The 19,603-nt window shown below is 43.2% G+C and overlaps 1 protein-coding gene across 1 annotated transcript; it reads left to right on the top strand.

Moving 5' to 3' along the window:
• Positions 1–263: 263 nt before the first annotated feature.
• Positions 264–17,966, top strand: LOC308175101 (activating transcription factor 7-interacting protein 1-like; the record flags this gene model as incomplete). The annotated part of the gene is made up of 12 exons (XM_080550821.1): positions 264–797; positions 1,024–1,528; positions 1,756–1,925; positions 2,470–2,607; positions 2,841–2,912; positions 4,603–4,661; positions 5,555–5,963; positions 6,927–7,533; positions 15,985–16,086; positions 16,321–16,434; positions 16,767–16,831; positions 17,339–17,966. The coding sequence occupies 12 exons, from the start codon at positions 264–266 to the stop codon at positions 17,804–17,806; spliced, it is 3,243 nt and encodes a 1,080-aa protein (XP_080406947.1). The 3' UTR covers positions 17,807–17,966.
• Positions 17,967–19,603: the final 1,637 nt, after the last annotated feature.

The raw sequence follows: 19,603 nt of genomic DNA, 5'->3' as shown, positions 1-19,603 counted from the left end.
CAGAGCTCACAGTGGAAAAAGAACCTTCCAGAATAGAACAAAGGAGAGGAAACAACCCACAGGGTTCTACAGTGACCCCTAGTGTTGGCTCTGAAACACTGCAGCGCCTGCCTCATCTGTACTGCGGTGCGTAGAGGGCAGGTGGGTGTTAACAGGTGTGTGGATAATGCTGGTAACCCTCCCATGGATCCTGTCTGTCACTGTGGTGTTTCTGACCTGCTAGACTAACAGCCTCATCCCTGCTTGTCTCTTCTCAGGTGAAAATGGAAGTTGCCGTGGCGGAGGAGAAGAAGAAAATCTTCAGAGCGAGGAAGACCATGAAAATAAGCGACCGCCAGCAACTGGAGTCTCTCCACAGCACCTTGTCGTCCCCCGTCCCTACTCAGTTAAATCCCGCGCCCCCCCCTTCTCAGACCCCTCTAGTCAACGGCACGCATACAGCAGATGGACAGAAGGGGGCAGACAAGATTCAAAATGACACGGACTTGAAGAGCTCTCGCTCCACATCTCCTCTCTCTGGGTCCCAGGCCTCTCGCTCCCCACCCCTGATGTTGACCCTATCGTTGTCTCCCTCCCCACCCTCCCAAAGTTCGAATGCCAAAGAAGGCACCCCTCCCTCACCCCCGTCGCCATTCCATTCCCTAAACAGCGAACTGAAAAAGATGGAAGAAGAGGGGAGGAAAGAGTGTCCTGTGCCCCCTTCAAATGAGACTGGGAAAGGACAGAACAAAGAGGTGACCACAAAGATGGAGGACAAGAAGAAAGAAGAGAAAGAAGCCACTGGCGCGAAAAAAGAGGTTTGTATGAGAGAGAGAGAGAAATAATATTAGTATTACAAGACAGCAAAGATAGGTCAAAACAGGTCAAAGAGGACATTTGGGTCATGGTTTGATACTGCTGAAGATGGATTAGGGGGTCCAAGCATTGCTGGAACTTTGTTTGTTTTTTAGCTAGCATTAGGTGGTTTGGCGGCTCGCTAACTGTAGCCAAGTTTACTTATCTGGTTGTTCTCTTCTCCAGCAGACGAGCGCTACAACAGAGGACAAAGCCGTGGATTCTGCTAAGGATTCTCAGTCCTCTCAGTCCGCTGTTTCACCTGGCACGTCTGCCAAAGAGTCCGGGAAGGACAAGGGGACGAAGGGGACGAAGCAGGATGACATTGTGGCCATGGAAACGGACAAGGACAGTACAGAGAACAAGGCCCCTGAGGAGAAGTCCTGCTCACCAAAGGTTACCGTCACAGCCGCCCCTAAGGCTACCAAGGCAGCCCCCAATCCCTCCCCAACCTCTGCCCCCGAGGCTGATCAGGACATGAAAGAGGAGGAGGAGGAGGAAGAGGACAAGGGAGAGAAGGATGATAAACAAAAAGCAAAGGAAGGATTAACTGTAAAGGTGGAGAAGAAAATGAAGGAAAAGTTGGAAGTCGACTCCTCCAGTGTGAAAAAGGAGATAAAAGTGAAAGCGCAGGTTCACGCAGTGTTTAATTCTACCACATCTCATCCCTCATCCACCTCTTCTTCAGCCACAGGTATGAAGCAGAATCAGAATCACAAATTCTAACAGCAGGACCTATCCTAGCGAAACTGGCCAGTGGTCCAGAATTTTTGGACATTAGTTTTCGGGGGTGGGGGGGGGCAATATGGGAATACACAACATAAACATAAAAAAAAATCATAATGCACAAGTATGCTGCAAAGGAAATGTATTCCTGTGGTGGCCGCTAACTAAACAAATTGCATCACACTCTCTTTACAGTTGTGAAGGAGGAGAAGGGCACTGTGTCTGGACTGAAGCGTCCTACACCTGAGGGCAACGTGAAGGTGGAGAGAGAGGGGAAGAGGCAGAGGGTGGACGGCGTGGCGTTAGAAGCACAGCTGGAGCTGAAAATCACTGCGAATGCGGGCAGTCGCCTTAAACTTGAAAAGGTTTGTTTGACTGTCTGACCATTGGAAGACGAGTTGTTTGTTCTCATGGGTTGACGTTTCTTCCCTGTGGGGAAATTCCAGATAGTTTACTTTGTGTCAGATTTGAAAGAGTCTCTGTTATATTTTTAGCTCAGGCCACACACATTGAAGAAGGCTTCGGCCTAAACCTTTGGGTGTGCACTTCTGCATGATAGAGGGGGAAAACATAAGATAGTAATTTGGAAAAAATAAGATGGTTCTGAAGTTTGCCTTATTTGAGTGCGAACCTCCTCCTGGTTCCTGATGCCTTTTGACTGAATAGAAAAAACATATTTATTACATTTAATTAAAAAATAATAAGAAAAAATAAGTAATTCTTCCTTCTCCCTAGCATTATGACTGCCAATGGCCCCTGGTCCTAGCATATATTTATTTTTCTTATGATGACTGATGGATAGATGATTCAATTAGACAAATGTATTTGTTGTAAGTCGCTTAGGATAAAGGCGTCTGCTAAATGCCAAAAATGTAAATGTCTGAACCTTTCATTGTCTCTCTTCCTCAGGTCGTACAGCAGTTGGTGGAGGAGCGGTTGCGGGTGCTGCAACTGACTGTCTTCGACCATAATTTACAGGAGCTGAAGGAACGCGTGGAGAAGATTGACAGTGCCACCAAACACCAGAGCAACTTTAACACATTACAGGTAAGCTCCTGAAAAATTAAAACAATTAAACGAGAATGGCAATAGACGTGTATCTTACGAAGATTATTATAATTTTTTTTTATTTTTTTTGGGGGGGGGGTTGTGCCAAAGTTTGGTTGTGCCAAAGTCAGTCTTTGCAATAGATAAAGCACAAAAGAGAGGCATCAATAACATGTTATCCTTACAACTAGAAAGTCTCACATTTTATCATTGTCTCTCTGACTCTTTTTCAGGCCAAGATTGCAAGACTAGCAAAAAAATGTGGAGAAGCCAACCAGGCCTCAGAAAACAAAAAAAAACAGGAGGTAATAAATGTCATAATTTTCATTATTTCAAATCAAATCAAATCAAATCAAATTTTATTTGTATAGCGCATTTCTTACAAGATGCAACTCAATGCGCTTCACACAATGAAAATGTTCAGTCAATCAGTCAATCAATCAATCAATACTGACAGAGCCGCGAGCAGGCAAAAGTAAAAAACCTGTATACTATGTAGCCAGGAAAAAAATTCCCTTGCAGCCCTCTACCAATAGAGCGACTACTAGCCAGTTTGCTTACCAGTACCCAGCGGTCCCCCAGGGGAGGCCAGGACCACCGGCACAAAGCAAGCAAGCAAGGGCAAAAACCTGTACTCCATGTATCCAGGAAAAATTCCTTGCATATTATCGGCGTACACACTGTCCATAAATTTTGTGTTGTATTTGCATCGTTCTGCATCCAGTATGGTCACAGGTCCTGCCAAAAGAGAAACTTAGGCACAGTTATAATGCAACAACACAATAGAGACAGTAAAGATGACAGCAATACAACCTGATGGTGGTCCTGGTACACTCTTGTACCGGTTCCAGTACTGCTCTAGGTGCTATTTGGAGCTGACAGTGCCTCATCAGCACCCGGGTCCATTTTCCTGTCAATACAAATCTCAAAAACACGAGTATGGTGTAGTGGCCTAGTGATCCTAGTTCTATAATGTCCAATGTCTCCCTTAGTATCAAAAGGCGACATTGAATAAGTAGGTTTTGAGGTCACGCTTAAAAATGTCCTGAGTTTTAGACAACCTCAGGCCCTCAGGTAGGGTGTTCCACAATCTAGGAGCATATATGCTAAAAGCTGATCCTCCAAATCTCTTTGTCCTAGCCTCTGGCACTATTAAAAGTTCCGTGCCACTAGACCGTAAGGGTCTAGCTGGTGTGTATCTTATGAGCATGTCCACCATGTAATTGGGTGCATCACAGTGAAGTGATTTATAAACTAGTAAAAGGATCTTGAAGTCTATTCTATGACTGACAGGGAGCCAGTGTAGTGATCTCAAGACAGGTGTGATGTGCGCTCTCCGTTTGGTCCTAGTAAGGACACGAGCAGCAGCATTTTGAACCATTTGTAGTCTATTTATCATTTTTTTGGGGAGACCTGTCAGGAGAGCATTACAGTAATCTAGCCTACTAGTAACAAACGCATGCATTAATTTTTCAGTGTCTGCCTGGGAGAGAAATGATTGTACCTTAGTGATGTTTCTTAGATGGTAGAAGGATGTTTTAATAGTGTTATTTATATGAGTTTCAAAATTTAGATCTGGGTCAATTATGACACCAAGATTCCTGGCCTGACACTTAGTGTTAAGAGCTAGTGTTTTCAAGTGTGCAGATAATTTCTCTCTCCCAGTTTTCTCGCCAATGATCAATACCTCAGTTTTTTCTTGATTGAGTTGGAGAAAGTTTTGTGTCATCCAAATATTAATATCGGCAATACAGACAAATGTAATTACTAGGTAAATTCTTTGCAACCAGGAAAATGCTGCAATTGGGGGAATAGTACAAAAAGTTTTGTACTTTTGGTAGTGGTGGGATCATTAAAAATATATCTATATATATATATATATATATATAATATGTGTCACAGAAATAGTTTGAGGTCATCTAGCTAGTCGATACATATTGAGCTGTCCAATTAAAGGAGTTTTAACGATGTTCATTTAATTTGTAATTTTAGCAGGTGCTCACATCCCCTGTTGCCAAGGCTGCACCTGTGACAACCACCACTCCCACACAACGGTAAGTGTCCACTCCTGCTGCTGCTGCCTCCTTATTTAGAAGGCTTTTAATTACTTGGAAGCAATTCCATAGGATCATTAGGATATTATGACCAAGAGTATTCGAAACAGATTTAGTAGCGAATATATTCTATAAATGTGAGACGCGTGTTGTTAAGTTGAAATATTACAGTCAATTATATAGTACTGTATTAGTTCACTCAACACATCATATATTAGTCTCAGTATTCACGGTTTTCAGACATTTAAATCTCCCCATGGCAGACCTTCACCTAATCTTTTCAGTTTTCTTTACTTTACTTTACTCATGTGAGATTGCACATTTTCATTGTTTTGGGGGGTTTTGCAGCGTAAAATGTATTTCCTTTCCGTTGTCATTCAAATCATGCTGCAGTGTGTTTTTATCATTGTATGTGGATTTATCATTGTGCCTTTGTATGAACGTGACAATACGGGCCTGAAGCCAATACCACACACGGAACCACACACACAACGCGTGATTGAACATGTGTGGTTCTGTCCTGGAACGTTATCCGTTAACACTTAAGGCTGGAGATTTAAGTCTTGTGAAGATTGAAATAAGGGCCTAAAACCATACTTTCGGGAAAACAGATCATAATTATCTTTTATCAGGACCGCCTTGACTTGACCATTTGAGTGCCTTTCTCACATTTTCCCCAAAATTTCCCACCTTGACTATTTTGTTTGGATTAAATGAGTCACAACTTGCCGATCTTTTTCTTTTTCTTTTTTTTTCGCCTGCAAAACACCACGTGGTTCAAGGTCCAGAGTCTTGTGACGTTATACAATGTGAAGCTTGATCAACCTCATGCTGTACACAGTAATACAGTTATGCAGAAACCCGATCCAACTGCACCTCTCCTCCCCCAACAGCGTGCTTCGAAGGCAGCCGCTGGAGATGCAGTCTGGGGTACAGAGAGAGAGGCGGGCGCCCTCTGTTGGTAGGACACCGCTACTGTCAATAGAGAAGGAAGAGGAAACAGAGGAAGAGGAGGAGGATGATGAAAAGCCGCCAATCACCCAGAGACGACAACCAATCAAGAAAGAGCCGCTGGAACAAGACAATAGAGGAAGTACACGAGCAGACATCACCCTCCGTCCCCTCAGCAAGGAGAGGGAGAGACAGCTGTATTACGACTGCAGAACCGGCACAGGGAAGGCTAGAATCGAACGCTACGCAGTGTACCTGTTCCGGAACATAGTCCCTTACGAGCACTACTCGGACTGGGTCAACAATGTGAATTACGTAGGCCTTAGTGGCAAGGAGGCCTTGCCCATCAACGTGCGAGAGACTATGAAGGCGCATTTACAACATCGGTTCAACAATATGTGCAGTGAAGACTGGAGAAAGATTCGGGACTCTATCAATGAACTGCTTAGAGTGAAAAGAAGCAGACTTTTCTTTATGTCGAAATAGTATTTTACGTGTTATTATACGTTTATTTTGCAAACTTCTGTGTGTTCTATTGAAATTTGGTTACAAAATTATTTCTGGATGGAGAGTCTTCATGGGTGCAGTTGCAATCGTTGTTATGAATGTAAAGATGTGTTATGTTCTTTAACCATGAAAAGTATGTTGCCTCATCATATTCCTTAATACACTTAACTATGAATTAAAAAAATAAATTCTTGAATTTACATAATTTCGAGATTAAGACATTTTTCTGGATTTTATTTTATTGATACAAAAATAAGTTTGAGTTGTTTTTTTTTTGGGGGGGGGGGGTTGTTTTTGCTTGTATGACACCACAGCGCCTGCCCAAAATGTTAAGTGCACACAGCAAAACTCCCGGAAAATCCTACATATGGAGTGGACCGTCTCATGTTCATCACAAAAGCCCCACAAAGAATTTTTAAAATGGCCAAAATGTATGGGTCAAAGCACGGACCCATGCTCTGTCCTCCCTTGTCTATATAACTTCTTAAAAACAACTCAAAGCATTCTACATCTCTCTAAACAGGCTAGTGAGGACCACTATGGAGGTAAAGCAAACGCCCACAGCCCTGGGTCCTACCAACACTACAGGTGAGGATCCTTTCTCTGACTTACTCCCATGAATATCTCCCTTGCCTGTGTGTGATAAGGATGTTATACTGAATTAGGGGCTCGAACCCACAACCATGAGATATATTTAAAAAAAAAGATTTAATACATTACCTGTAACATTACCTGGCCTGCAGACCGTGTCTACTGAACTCACCTGTTCTTATCCTATATTCTATTGTGTCAGTCTCTCCAGCTCAGTCCAAGCAGTTGCCCACCGCCACCACTGCCATGGTGTCGCAGACCCCCTTCCTCCACCTGATCCCCACCACCTCCAACACGTCCTCCTCGCTCGCCACCGTCTCCTCCCAGGGCCAGACAGGCACCCTGCTGCTGAAAACCACGTCGGGCGGCAACATGGTGGGCCAGGGCCAGCCCCTCCTCATCCAGCTGCCCGGCGTCAACGGCCAGCCCGGGACCCTGGTCAACATCCCTGTCTCTTCTTTCGGCTCGGTCAACTCCCTCAACAAGGCCATGACCACCACCCCCGGCACCACCTACATCCTCAAGGCGGCCCCCTCCACCGCCATCATGTCCACCACGGTCTCCGGCCTTCAGGCCTCCAACACCCGCCTTTCCCCGGCCCAGGTGACCCTGGCCCGGGCGGTGTACCAGGGGGGCACGGGGGGTATTAGTACGCCCAGTGCGGGGGTGTCAGTGACTACAGCGAGGGCACCGGCGATGTGCGCCCCCGTGGCGGGGGTGGTGTCGTCCTCGTCGTCCTCGTTGTCTTCGGCTTCAGGACCGGCAGCTACAGGCTCGGCCGCTCCAGGGACTCCCTCTGGGACCGCCATGACGTCCAAGACAGGTGGGTTTGTCCTTAACAGGTTTACTGTGACAGTTTCTTTTTTTTATTATATAGTTTTTGGTTATTTGTAATATATAATCATATATAATATATGCCATTTATCTGACACTTGTATCGAAAGCCACTTACACTGCAATGACTACATACATTTGGCAGTACCGTATTTTCCGGACTATACGTCGCTCCGGAGTATAAGTCGCAGGAGCCAAAAAGGTGTAATGTAGAGGAAAAAAACATATATAAGTCGCACTGGACTATTTAGAAATTTATTTCACAAAATCCAAGACCAAGAAGACATTTAGGGTGAATCCCAATTCACCACTCTGGCTCCGTTTTCAACCCTAATCTCTGTTTTGCGCGTTCACGTGTAGCCGTAGTGGCGTCCCAATTCATTACTCATTTAGGGTTAGGGTTAGGATTAGGGTTAGGGTTGGCTCCAAACGGAGAAAATCTTGACCCTCGTTCGATTCGGAGCCATGAGACTCCCTTCCGGCATGCATTGCGAAACATCTACAAAAATGTTCTTTTCGCTCTCGTAATACGGAAGCGAGCCTGAAATGTCATTTACTTTTTCTGGAATTACTTGAATTATCTTAGTTTAATGTCATTACAATGCATTATAGACCTTTTATTTATAACAAGCATAACCCAAAAATCGCTTTTATGTCGGTGCTGTGTCTAACGTGACAGTAACGCAACGCTGCATGACAGTCGAGCATTTCAGAGATGTACAATCATAAATCAATTATTACCTGTGGCGTTTGACAGCGGATGATGGTACACATATGTAAAGTTATCTGTCAAACGTTCGTCTGACTTGTACATGATGCGCATTTTGACCTATTACCATGTAGCAGCACCCGCAATCTAATCCGAGCAGTTGTTATTAGGTAATATTATTAATGGGTTGTATCATTCATTTAAATGCATTATAGACCTTTTCTTTATAACAAGCATAACAACAACAAAACGTTATTATGCCGATGTGCTGTGTGTCTAACGTTACAAGCTGATTTGTGCATGACAGCCGCGCATTGACATATTTCCATGTCTGATGTCTAATGTCTGATGTACTAATATCATTTCAATGCATTATAGGCCTTTTCTTTATAACAAGCATAACAAAAGAGTACCCCGCTATGCCGAGGTGCTTAACATAGAAAGTTCCACAGCGCTTGGGACAGCGGGCAGGACACCGGAGCGCGTTTGTCACAGGCTGCCCCGGCGTCAGCCTTCCCAATAGAAATAAATTGGTGCGCGATTCACATTTCAGAGATGTACAATCATGTTTATTTAGAAATAAATTATTACCTGTGGTGTTTGACAGCATGATAGGCGTTCCTGTCACATCGGATTTCGTAACGTCATAAAATTAAATCTGTAAGTCATGCATTTTTCCATGTTTCCCTTTGATGGCATATGACACCGTAAATGTAACTAAAGTTCAGCCTCGAAGTTGTTGCACTGTTGTCCTAAAACAAGCAGGGTTGGGCCGTGTTAGTACCTGGATGGGAGACCGCCTGCTGTAAGCTTTTCGTTCCTCCGCCTTACCGAGGAGAGGCGCGTGCCGCGGCCGAGGAGAGTGCACTCTTTCCGGATAGACATTTATGCATGCTCTCGGGGTTCGAAACATAACTTCCCGGGGTGCCAGCGGGTTGGTTGATGGCTCAAAATGACCGTATACCGATGGTGAAGTTAGCAAAGTAGTATTGTGTTTGTACCACCTTCATAGCCGGTGTTATTCACGGACAAACACGGTGCCCGGAGGCACCCTTTGCGGGTTAATAGCTGTGGTTTACTGTGGGTTAGGATAACAATTCAAACGTGTCCGGATAGGGGAGAGGACAGGGAATCTGAAACCATTTGAATGGTGTCGATACGACACAAATCCCGGGTAGAACTTCTCTCCCCCATGATAATGAAGCATTATTCTTTTTTATTTGATGACTTGTTTGATCGATTGATAGCGTTCAAGTTCATTCAAGTTGTGAATGAATCGCGAGCGTCAATGCTTTTCTACGATACTACGTGTAATGTCACTTGGACATAGAATAATAAGACACTTGAGTCTGGGTTCAACAAAGGTATAACCAGTTTACCTCGGTTCTCTCGACACCTGTCAGTCACCTAGTGGTATATCACGAACTCTCTCTAAGGCGCATGCGCTGTCCTGACTATGAATTAACCCATTCATTACACTACGGATGACGTATTAGGGTTGTCCCATGAAGGGTTGTCCCATTTCCCCCGGGGAACCACTACGGCTCTGGCTCCAAAACGAGTGACTCCAAAGCGAATGACTCCAAAACGAGCCGAAGTGGTAAAAAAGATAATCTACACAATAGCACACAACAACAGGCTGAATAGGTGTCCGGTATGTTAATGTGACACATTAACAGTTATTCAGCTACACAATAGCATAAAGAACATACCTGGGAGGCTGAATAGGCTAAATTAACATAACAAGCCAGTGAGTCCAACAAGCAAGTTACAAGTAAGCAAGTTCACCAAGCTCCAGTTCATTTCTTCAGTGGTACCGGAGTGGCATATAGCCCAGAGCGCCCTCTCGCGGCTGTAGACGGTAATGTTTACTCCTTGGTTCATGTCAGTCAGTATGAAATTATATATATTTTGATATATAAGTCGCACCTGACTATAAGTCGCAGGACCAGCCAAACTATGAACTTACAGTGGGTTCGGAAAGTATTCAGACCCCTTACATTTTTCACTCTGTCATAATATTATTGCAGCCATTTGCTAAAATCAATTAATTTCATTTTTTTCCTCGTTCATGCACACACAGCACCCAATATTGTCAGAAAAACACAGACTTGTAGAAATGTTTGCAGATTTATTACAAAATAAACACTGAAATATCACATGGCCATAAGTATTCAGACCCTTTGCTGTGACACTTATTTAACTCAGGTAGGTGCTGTCCAATTCTTCTGATCATCCTTGAGATGGGCCTACACCTTCATTGGAGTCCAGCTGTGCTTAATTATATTGATTGGACTTGATTAGGAAAAGCACACACCTGTCAATATAAGACCTTACAGCTCACAGTGTAAAGTCAGAGCAAATGAGAATCATGATGTCGAAGGAACTGACTGAAGAGCTGAGAGACAGAATTGTGGCAAGGCACAGATCTGGCCAAGGCTACAACAAAAAATTCTGTTACACTTAAGGTTCCTAAGAGCACAGTGGCCTCCATAATCCTTAAATGGAAGAAGTTTGGGACGACCAGGACTCTTCCTCGAACTGGCCGTCCGGCCAAACTGAGCATCCGGGGGAGAAGAGCCATGGTGAGAGAGGTAAAGAAGAACCCAAAGATCACTGGCTGAGCTCCAGAGATGCAGCGGGGAGATGGGACAAAGTTCTAGAAAGACAACCATCACTGCAGCCCTCCACCAGTCGGGGCTTTATGGCAGAGTGGCCCGACGGAAGCCTCTCCTCAGTGCAAAACACATGAAAGCCCGCATCGAGTTTGCCAAAAAACACCTGAAGGACTCCCAGACTCTGAGAAATAAAGTTCTCTGGTCTGATGAGACCAAAATCGAACTTTTTGGTCTTAATTCTAAGCGGTATGTGTGGAGAACACCTGGCACTGCTCATCACCTGCCTAATACCATCCCTACAGTGAAGCATGGTGGTGGCAGCATCAGGCTGTGGGGGTGTTTTTCAGCTGCAGGGACAGGATGACTGGTTGCAATTGAAGGAAAGATGAATGCAGCCAAGTACATTGATATCCTGGACAAAAAACATTTCCAGAGTGTACACGACCTCAGAATGGGCCGAAGGTTCACCTTCCAACAAGACAATGATCCCAAGCACACAGCTAAAATAACGAAGGAGTGGTTTCAGAACAACTCTGTGAATGTTCTTGAATGGCCGAGCCAGAGTCCTGACTTAAATCCAATTGAGCATCTCTGGAGAGACCTGAAGATGGCTGTCCACCAACGTTCACCATCCAACCTGACAGAACTGGAGAGGATCTGCAAAGAGGAATGGCAAAAGATCCCCAAATCCAGGTGTGAAAAACTTGTTGGATCATTCCCAAGAAGACTCTTGGCTGTATTGGCTCAAAAAGGTGCTTCTACTAAATACTGAGCAAAGGGTCTGAATACTTATGGCCATGTGATATTTCAGTGTTTATTTTGTAATAAATCTGCAAAAATGTCTACAAGTCTGTGTTTTTCTGACAATATTGGGTGCTGTGTGTGCATGAACGAGGAAAGAAATTAAATTAATTGATTTTAGAAAATGGCTGCAATATGTCGAAAAACGTAAGGGGGTCTGAATACTTTCCGAACCCACTGTATAGTCCGGAAAATATGGTATATATGGTCCCAGCGGGAATCGAACCCACAACCTAAGCGTTGTTAGCACTTAAGTTCTACCTGTTATATTATTTATTATTTATTATTATTTGTTTTTTACAATCGTTTTTTTAATTGAATACACGTGATTCCTTTTACATAAACGGTTAGGGTTAGGTCGTAACAGACAATTAATTTGGTTTGTATATATTGCTCTTCAAATGGTGTCCTTCCATTAGGACTTGGTCCCACACCAGTCTTTTCTTGGTGTAAGCAGTAGTATTTTTTTGGGAAGGAGTGTTTCCATCACCCAGCGTGATTCTGAGGACTTGGGGTGAGCAGGGAGGAGCAAACTATGTCCCTGGTCCGAAGTTCCAAAAAAGATCCCCATGACCCCAAGTCAGGGATGGTCCACTAAGACCGTGGCTCAGAACGTTTTGGGGCCTGTCCTGCGAGATAGAAACATAACTCTGGGACTTAAGTTTCCATGGTGGAAATCTGCCTGTGTTGAAATTGAAATGGAAGTGACTTTACCTTTCAATTCACTCAAATCAAATCAAATCAAATTTTATTTGTATAGCGCATTTCTTACAAGATGCAACTCAATGCGCTTCACACAATGAAAATGTTCAGTCAATCAGTCAATCAATCAATCAATACTGACAGAGCCGCGAGCAGGCAAAAGTAAAAAACCTGTATACTATGTAGCCAGGAAAAATTCCCTTGCAGCCCTCTACCAATAGAGCGACTACTAGCCAGTTTGCTTACCAGTACCCAGCGGTCCCCCAGGGGAGGCCAAGGACCACCGGCACAAAGCAAGCAAGCAAGGGCAAAAACCTGTACACCATGTATCCAGGAAAAATTCCTTGCATATTATCGGCGTACACACTGTCCATAAATTTAGTGTTATATTTGCATCGTTCTGCATCCAGTATGGTCACAGGTCCTGCCAAAAGAGAATCTTAAGCACAGTTATGATGCAACAACACAATAGAGACAATAAAGATGACAGCAATACAACCTGATGGTGGTCCTGGTACACCCTTGTACCGGTTCCAGTACTGCTCTAGGTGCTATTTGGAGCTGACAGTGCCTCATCAGCACCCGGGTCCATTTTCCTGTCAACACAAATCTCAAAACACGAGTATGGTGTAATGGCCTAGTGATCCTAGTTCTATAATGTCCAATGTCTCCCTTAGTATCAAAAGGCGACATTGAATAAGTAGGTTTTGAGGTCACGCTTAAAAATGTCCTGAGTTTTAGACAACCTCAGGCCCTCAGGTAGGGTGTTCCACAATCTAGGAGCATATATGCTAAAAGCTGATCCTCCAAATCTCTTTGTCCTAGCCTCTGGCACTATTAAAAGTTCTGTGCCACTAGACCGTAGGGGTCTAGCTGGTGTGTATCTTATGAGCATGTCCACCATGTAATTGGGTGCATCACAGTGAAGTGATTTATAAACTAGTAAAAGGATCTTAAAGTCTATTCTATGACTGACAGGGAGCCAGTGTAGTGATCTCAAGACAGGTGTGATGTGCGCTCTCCGTTTGGTCCTAGTAAGGACACGAGCAGCAGCATTTTGAACCATTTGTAGTCTATTTATCATTTTTTTGGGGAGACCTGTCAGGAGAGCATTACAGTAATCTAGCCTACTAGTAACAAACGCATGCATTAATTTTTCAGTGTCTGCCTGGGAGAGAAATGATTGTACCTTAGTGATGTTTCTTAGATGGTAGAAGGATGTTTTAATAGTGTTATTAATATGAGTTTCAAAATTTAGATCTGGGTCAATTATGACACCAAGATTCCTGGCCTGACACTTAGTGTTAAGAGCTAGTGTTTTCAAGTGTGCAGATAATTTCTCTCTCCCAGTTTTCTCGCCAATGATCAATACCTCTGTTTTTTCTTGATTGAGTTGGAGAAAGTTTTGTGTCATCCAAATATTAATATCGGCAATACAGTCTATCAGGTGGTCGATCATCTTGTAGTCGTTGGGAGTTACTGAGATATAAAGCTGAGTGTCGTCAGCATAGCTGTGGTAGTTAACGCTATGCTTCTTGATAACAGAACTGAGGGGTAGCATGTATAGGCTAAAAAGCAACGGTCCTAAAATGGACCCCTGGGGAACTCCACAGGTTGTGCTATAATTTTTTTACTTATGGTCACCAAGGGCTACAAAGTAGTCTCGGTCAGCCAGGTAAGTCCTGAACCAGTTTAAGACCGGACCTGAGAGGCCAACCCAGTTTTCAAGTCTCTCAATAAGTATGGAGTGGTCTACCGTATCAAAGGCTGCACTTAAGTCTAAGAGTACAAGAATCGAGAGTTTTTTCGAGTCTGCATTTATCCTAAGGTCATTAGTTACCTTAAGCAAAGCGGTTTCTGTGCTGTGGTATGATCGGAAACCTGACTGAAGTGGGTCATACCTATTATTTAGGACTAAGAATTCATGAAGCTGTCTATACGCTGCCTTTTCTAAAATTTTGCTTAGAAAAGTGAGATTGGATATTGGTCTACAGTTTTTTGGATCAGAAGGATCTAGGTTACTTTTCTTCAGGGTGGGTCTAACCAGGGCAGTTTTAAGCGCCGCTGGAAATATCCCTTTAAGTAGGGAGTGATTTACAATGCCTAGTATGTCATCAGACACAGATTCAAAAATGTCCTTAAAAAAGGTGGTAGGAATAGGGTCAAGAGGACACGTAGACGGTTTAAGCTGTGACACAATTTTACCTAATGTTTCCGTACTAATCATGGTGAACATGCTCATAGTCATGTTCTGTGGTGGCGGATCTGTGGTGCTACACAAACCTAGTCTTTCCTGAGTAATACACATTCTAATATTTGTTATCTTATCCCTGAAGTGGGCTGCAAATTCCTCGCATTTGGTGACAGAGGCTGCGCCGTCTAGAGTTCTAGGAGCAGGGTTTACAAGGCAATCAATTGTCGAGAACAAGACCCTGGGGTTATTCTTGTTTGTAGATATTATCTTTGAGAAGTGATTTTTTCTAGCATTTCGCATTGCCAAGTTAAAGGCAGATAGATGTTCTTTAAAAATATTCTGATCAATCTGTAATTTGCTCTTTCTCCATCTGCGCTCAGCTTTCCTACATGTTCTCTTTAGGAGATTTATTTCACTGTTTCGCCATGGTGCTCTCCTCTTGGCTCCAACCTTTTTTAGTTTGGTAGGTGCCAGGGAGTCTAGGGCCATTTTTACTTTATTGTTAAAGGTAATTACTAAGTCGTTTTCACATAACGTGGGAGTTGTGTGATTACTGTTCATTAAAGCTTTGAAATGTTCAGCCACTGCAGGGGTAAGATAACGTTTTTTAACAACACGTTCAGCATTGCTTTCAGCTTTACGTGTTACAATGGTAAAGAAAATACAGAAATGGTCAGAGAGGGCCAGGTCGCTGATACCTGATATTGAGACCTCAAGACCCTTTGTAATCACAAGATCAAGGGTATGGCCATTATTGTGAGTGGGTTCATTGACATGTTGGACAAAATCCATAGATTCCAAGAGGTCAATAAATTCCCTAGCCCTCAAGTCAGCCTCATTATCAACATGAAAGTTAAAATCACCAGTGATAATAATCCTATCATAGTTGGGATGGATAATGGATAGGAACTCAGAGAAGTCAGGTAGGAAGGTAGGGGCTGGTTTCGGCGGCCTGTATACAGTTACCGTAAGAATAGGTGGTTGGCATGCCATAACTGTGGCATGATATTCAAAGGAGGAGAATATATCAAAGGATATGCTCCTGCAGTTTAGGTTATTTGAAGCTATGGTAGCTGTTCCTCCCCCCTTTTTTCCATTTCTGATTGATTGGAAAAAACTGTAGTTGGGGGGAGATGCCTCAATAAGGGCTGCTGCTCCATTTGTATCTAGCCAGGTTTCTGTGAGTAGCGTACAGTCGAGTTTTCTATCACAAATGAGCTCATTTATGATAGATGTTGATAGGGACCTGATATTCAAAATTGCCATGGAGATGTCATTTTGACACTGGGACTGACTCGAGGGCATACTTAATGAAAACTCAGAGAGCAACGCCATGCATTTTTGGCATTTAGCAGACGCCGCCTTATTCCAAACATTCCGTGCAATGTCTCTCAATGTCATCTTTCTCATTTTCAGATAATCAAGCTACAGGGTCTATCCCAACCAAAACTACTGGCCAGGGGCCTCGTCTCAAAAATTCCTTCATAGATCTCACTGAGGATGATGACGACGTGCAAGGTGAGGAAGACCGAACACCATCCCTTCACTTTCTTCACCTCTATTCCATTGATCGTTTCATTCCTACTCCCCTCCTCATTGTTAATTCAGTTAAAAACACATAATTTCTCCCAGAAGAAAGATTATTTTCTTCTCTCTTTGCAATTCTCGTCTAGTTTTCCTCACACTTTCCTCCTCTCTTTATAACCTCTTTTTATCGTCCTTTAATAATTCCCTCTTTCCTCTTTTCCTTAGTGACTGGTGTAAGTAAGGCCAAAGTGACAACAGCGTCCTCTTCGGTTACCCAACGTACCCCTGGGCCTCCCCCACTGATCAGCACTCCTACTGGTGAGGCCCACAATGCTGTGTGTGTGTGTGCGTGTGTGCGCATGTGTATATAATCAATGACTTTGTCATATCCTCATGACATTTCTTCAACCCTCATCATCCGAGTAGAGAATAGGATAATATCACCGGACTCTACACCCCCCCCCCCCCCCCCCTCCCTGTTCGCTGACTCTGTGTTCCATGTTACTTGTTGTTTCTGTGTTTCCCATATCCCCTATATTGTCAGCGTCTTTGAGCCTCGGAAAAGCGCTATATAAATTAAATAAATTATTAATTATTATTATTAATATTAGTATTTATCTTGAGAAACTGTGTGTAATTTGAGTTATTTTTTATTTTTGCCAAAGGTACAGCAAGAGCATCTCCTCAAAGTTCCGTGAGCAGTCCTCAACTCACGGTCCACCATCGCCCCCCTCTGGTGAGATTCTAGATATCTACTACAAAAGTGCACATTTATTTATTGAAATTCCACTTCAATATGGAGTAAATGTGTATAGGCCTGTGTCACACACATGTTAATCAAAATAAAATCCATATGAAACTTTTCTCTAAAATATCTTGTCTATTGTACTCTTAAGTAAGTAGTAAGTAAGTAAGTAACGTTTATTTATATAGCACAAAATGTACAACGACAAGAGCCGCCCAAAGTGCTTAACAGATACAATATAAAGAGAAAAACAAGGTAAAAGGGATACAGATTAAAGAAAAAAACTGACAAAATAGAAAAATACACTAAAAGCAAGGTGCAGTACAAATAAAAGTGCAAAGAGTGCAGTGTCGGGAAGGCAGGCTCACCTCAGGTCAAAGGCCAGGGAGAAAATATGTGTTTTTACTAGTTTTTTAAAAGCCTCTTAAAACTACATGCTGGACCTTTCATTTGATTGTTAATATATATCTGATCACTAATTCATATCTCCTCCCGTAGGACTCCCCATCGAAAGCCCGCCTGGGAAACACTACCAACACTACTAGAGCCCCCTCCACTGCCCTGCCCCCCTTACCCACCGCCCCCCCGAACCCCACACGCCTGCCCCTGGAGGCCACCCAGACCTCGCCCCCCCAGCAGCCTCAGCTGAAGCTGGCCCGGGTGCAGAGCCAGAACGGCATTGTGTTGTCCTGGTGCGTGGCGGAGACGGACCGCAGCTGTGCTGCCGTGGAGAGCTACCACCTGTTCGCCTACCACCAGGAGGCCAGCGGCCCGTCCTCGGCCCAGCAGCACTGGAAAAAGATCGGGGAGGTGAAGGCCCTCCCGCTGCCCATGGCCTGCACGTTGACTCAGTTCGTCTCTGGATCCACGTATTACTTTGCCGTTCGGGCGCGTGACGTCTACGGTCGCTTCGGACACTTCTGTGAGCCTCAGTGCACTGATGTCATCAGCCCCGCCTCAAGCTAAGGAAGGGGAAAAGGGTCATTTCACAGGACAGGAAAGTTGAAAGGACTGTTCATTTCTTTCCGTATGGTTTTAGGAGGCTTGAGTGTTGACAAATACATGTATGAACACACACACGCACACATTCGGAAACACCTAAATGTATACTGATGGACTCAAGACTACTCCGATTGGGTAATAGGATTTGGCAACGGTTACTGCTGTGCCTACATACGTATTGTATATTTTTTGTGACTTATGAAGCTATTGTACATAAGTGGATTACCGCCCCCCTCCGATATTTATGTTGATTTCTGGTTTGGCTGTTATTTAGCCTGTTGTTCACTGTTCTGCTTCACTTTGTCTCAGTCCTAACATTCCTCCTCATTGAAACCAATTGTGATCAAAAAAACTAATCTGCAAGCAACTGAATCAACCTTCAACCAATCAGAACACTGAACCAAACCATCGAACCAGCCCCATTTTTTGTCGAGTACGCTGATTGGTCCAGCTGTATTTCAGGTTGTCGAGTGCCCCGTCTTTCGGCTAAATGCCAGATTGAAACAGATGATCAGGCTTGTTTCATCAGACTAGATGTTATTTGCTTTACAAAACATAAATGAAATGAAAGAAACTGCACAACAATGCATAAACGATAATGATGAGATGAGATGATGAGATGAGATGAGATAACGTTTATTCACATATATGAACTCATTATGAATGATGACTGTAATTTTTTGTTTTTTTTGTAAAGTTTTGTCTGGTAACCAGACTTTATAGGAATGGCAAGTTCTGTTCAATAAAAGGTTTTATTGAAGTCACGTCTTTGTGTAATGATTGCCTGCTTGCTGCTGCTTGAGTCCCTAATTGCTTTTATTACTATGAGATTGTCATGGAGACCATTAAAGATGACACAAAAGAAATACTAGAAAGTATACTTCTAGAAATACTCTACTAATTGGTTGGTTGCTATGTTCCAATATTCACACTAGTGACATACCAATACATAAGCAATGTATTGGAAATTCTGTTTTAAGTGTGGACATTGAAACAGCATGAGACTGGACAATTAAAGTTTCTGTTCTCTCTGACAGAGGTTTCAACCATTCACAATGGAGTAAAATAAGTGATGCCACACCACACATTGTGTGTTTCTGTTTTCTTCTACTATAATAAAAATAATAATAATAATAATAATAATAATAATAGGCCCACTGCTGCATTAGCAGAGCGCTGATCTGCACCTGGAAGTGCTTTAGAAGTTTCCTAGCCTGGACTGGGATAAGAGATCCGGAGCTGTACCGAAGCTGTCAATTTATGTTATTATCATAAGTACACAGCTTTGCAAACCCACAAGAGTGGCACTTCTAATGGCTCACACTTATGGAGGACCAAGTCTGTCAAAATTAACAATAAATATATAGACACATAAATGAATGTATGAACAAATAAATTAATGAATACACACAGTATAACGAAATACATTTCTATATTTATTTATTCTTTTCCACATTCATTCTTTCTTTTCCACATTGTTTTCCACATTCATTCTTTCTTTTCCACATTGTTTTCCACATTCATTCTTTCTTTTCCACATTGTTTTCCACATTGTTTTCCACATTCATTCTTTCTTTTCCACATTCATTCTTTCATTCTTTCCCCGATTATCAGATCTGTATGCAAATATGGGGGCGTGTTTCGCATTTTCATTGGTTGATGCCCCACGCATTTTCATTGGTTAATGCCCCACGCATTTTCATTGGTTGATACCGCGCGTGACGTGGTAAAAGCGACAAAGTCGAGATCGTCCTTGGGCCA

The sequence above is a fragment of the Nansenia antarctica genome, assembly GCF_963989245.1.
Source record: "Nansenia antarctica genome assembly, contig: SCAFFOLD_226, whole genome shotgun sequence".
In the NCBI taxonomy this organism is placed as follows: Eukaryota; Metazoa; Chordata; class Actinopteri; order Argentiniformes; family Microstomatidae; genus Nansenia; species Nansenia antarctica.
The sequence above is the reverse complement of the archived record's forward strand: the minus strand, read 5'-3'. Positions and strand labels throughout refer to the sequence as shown.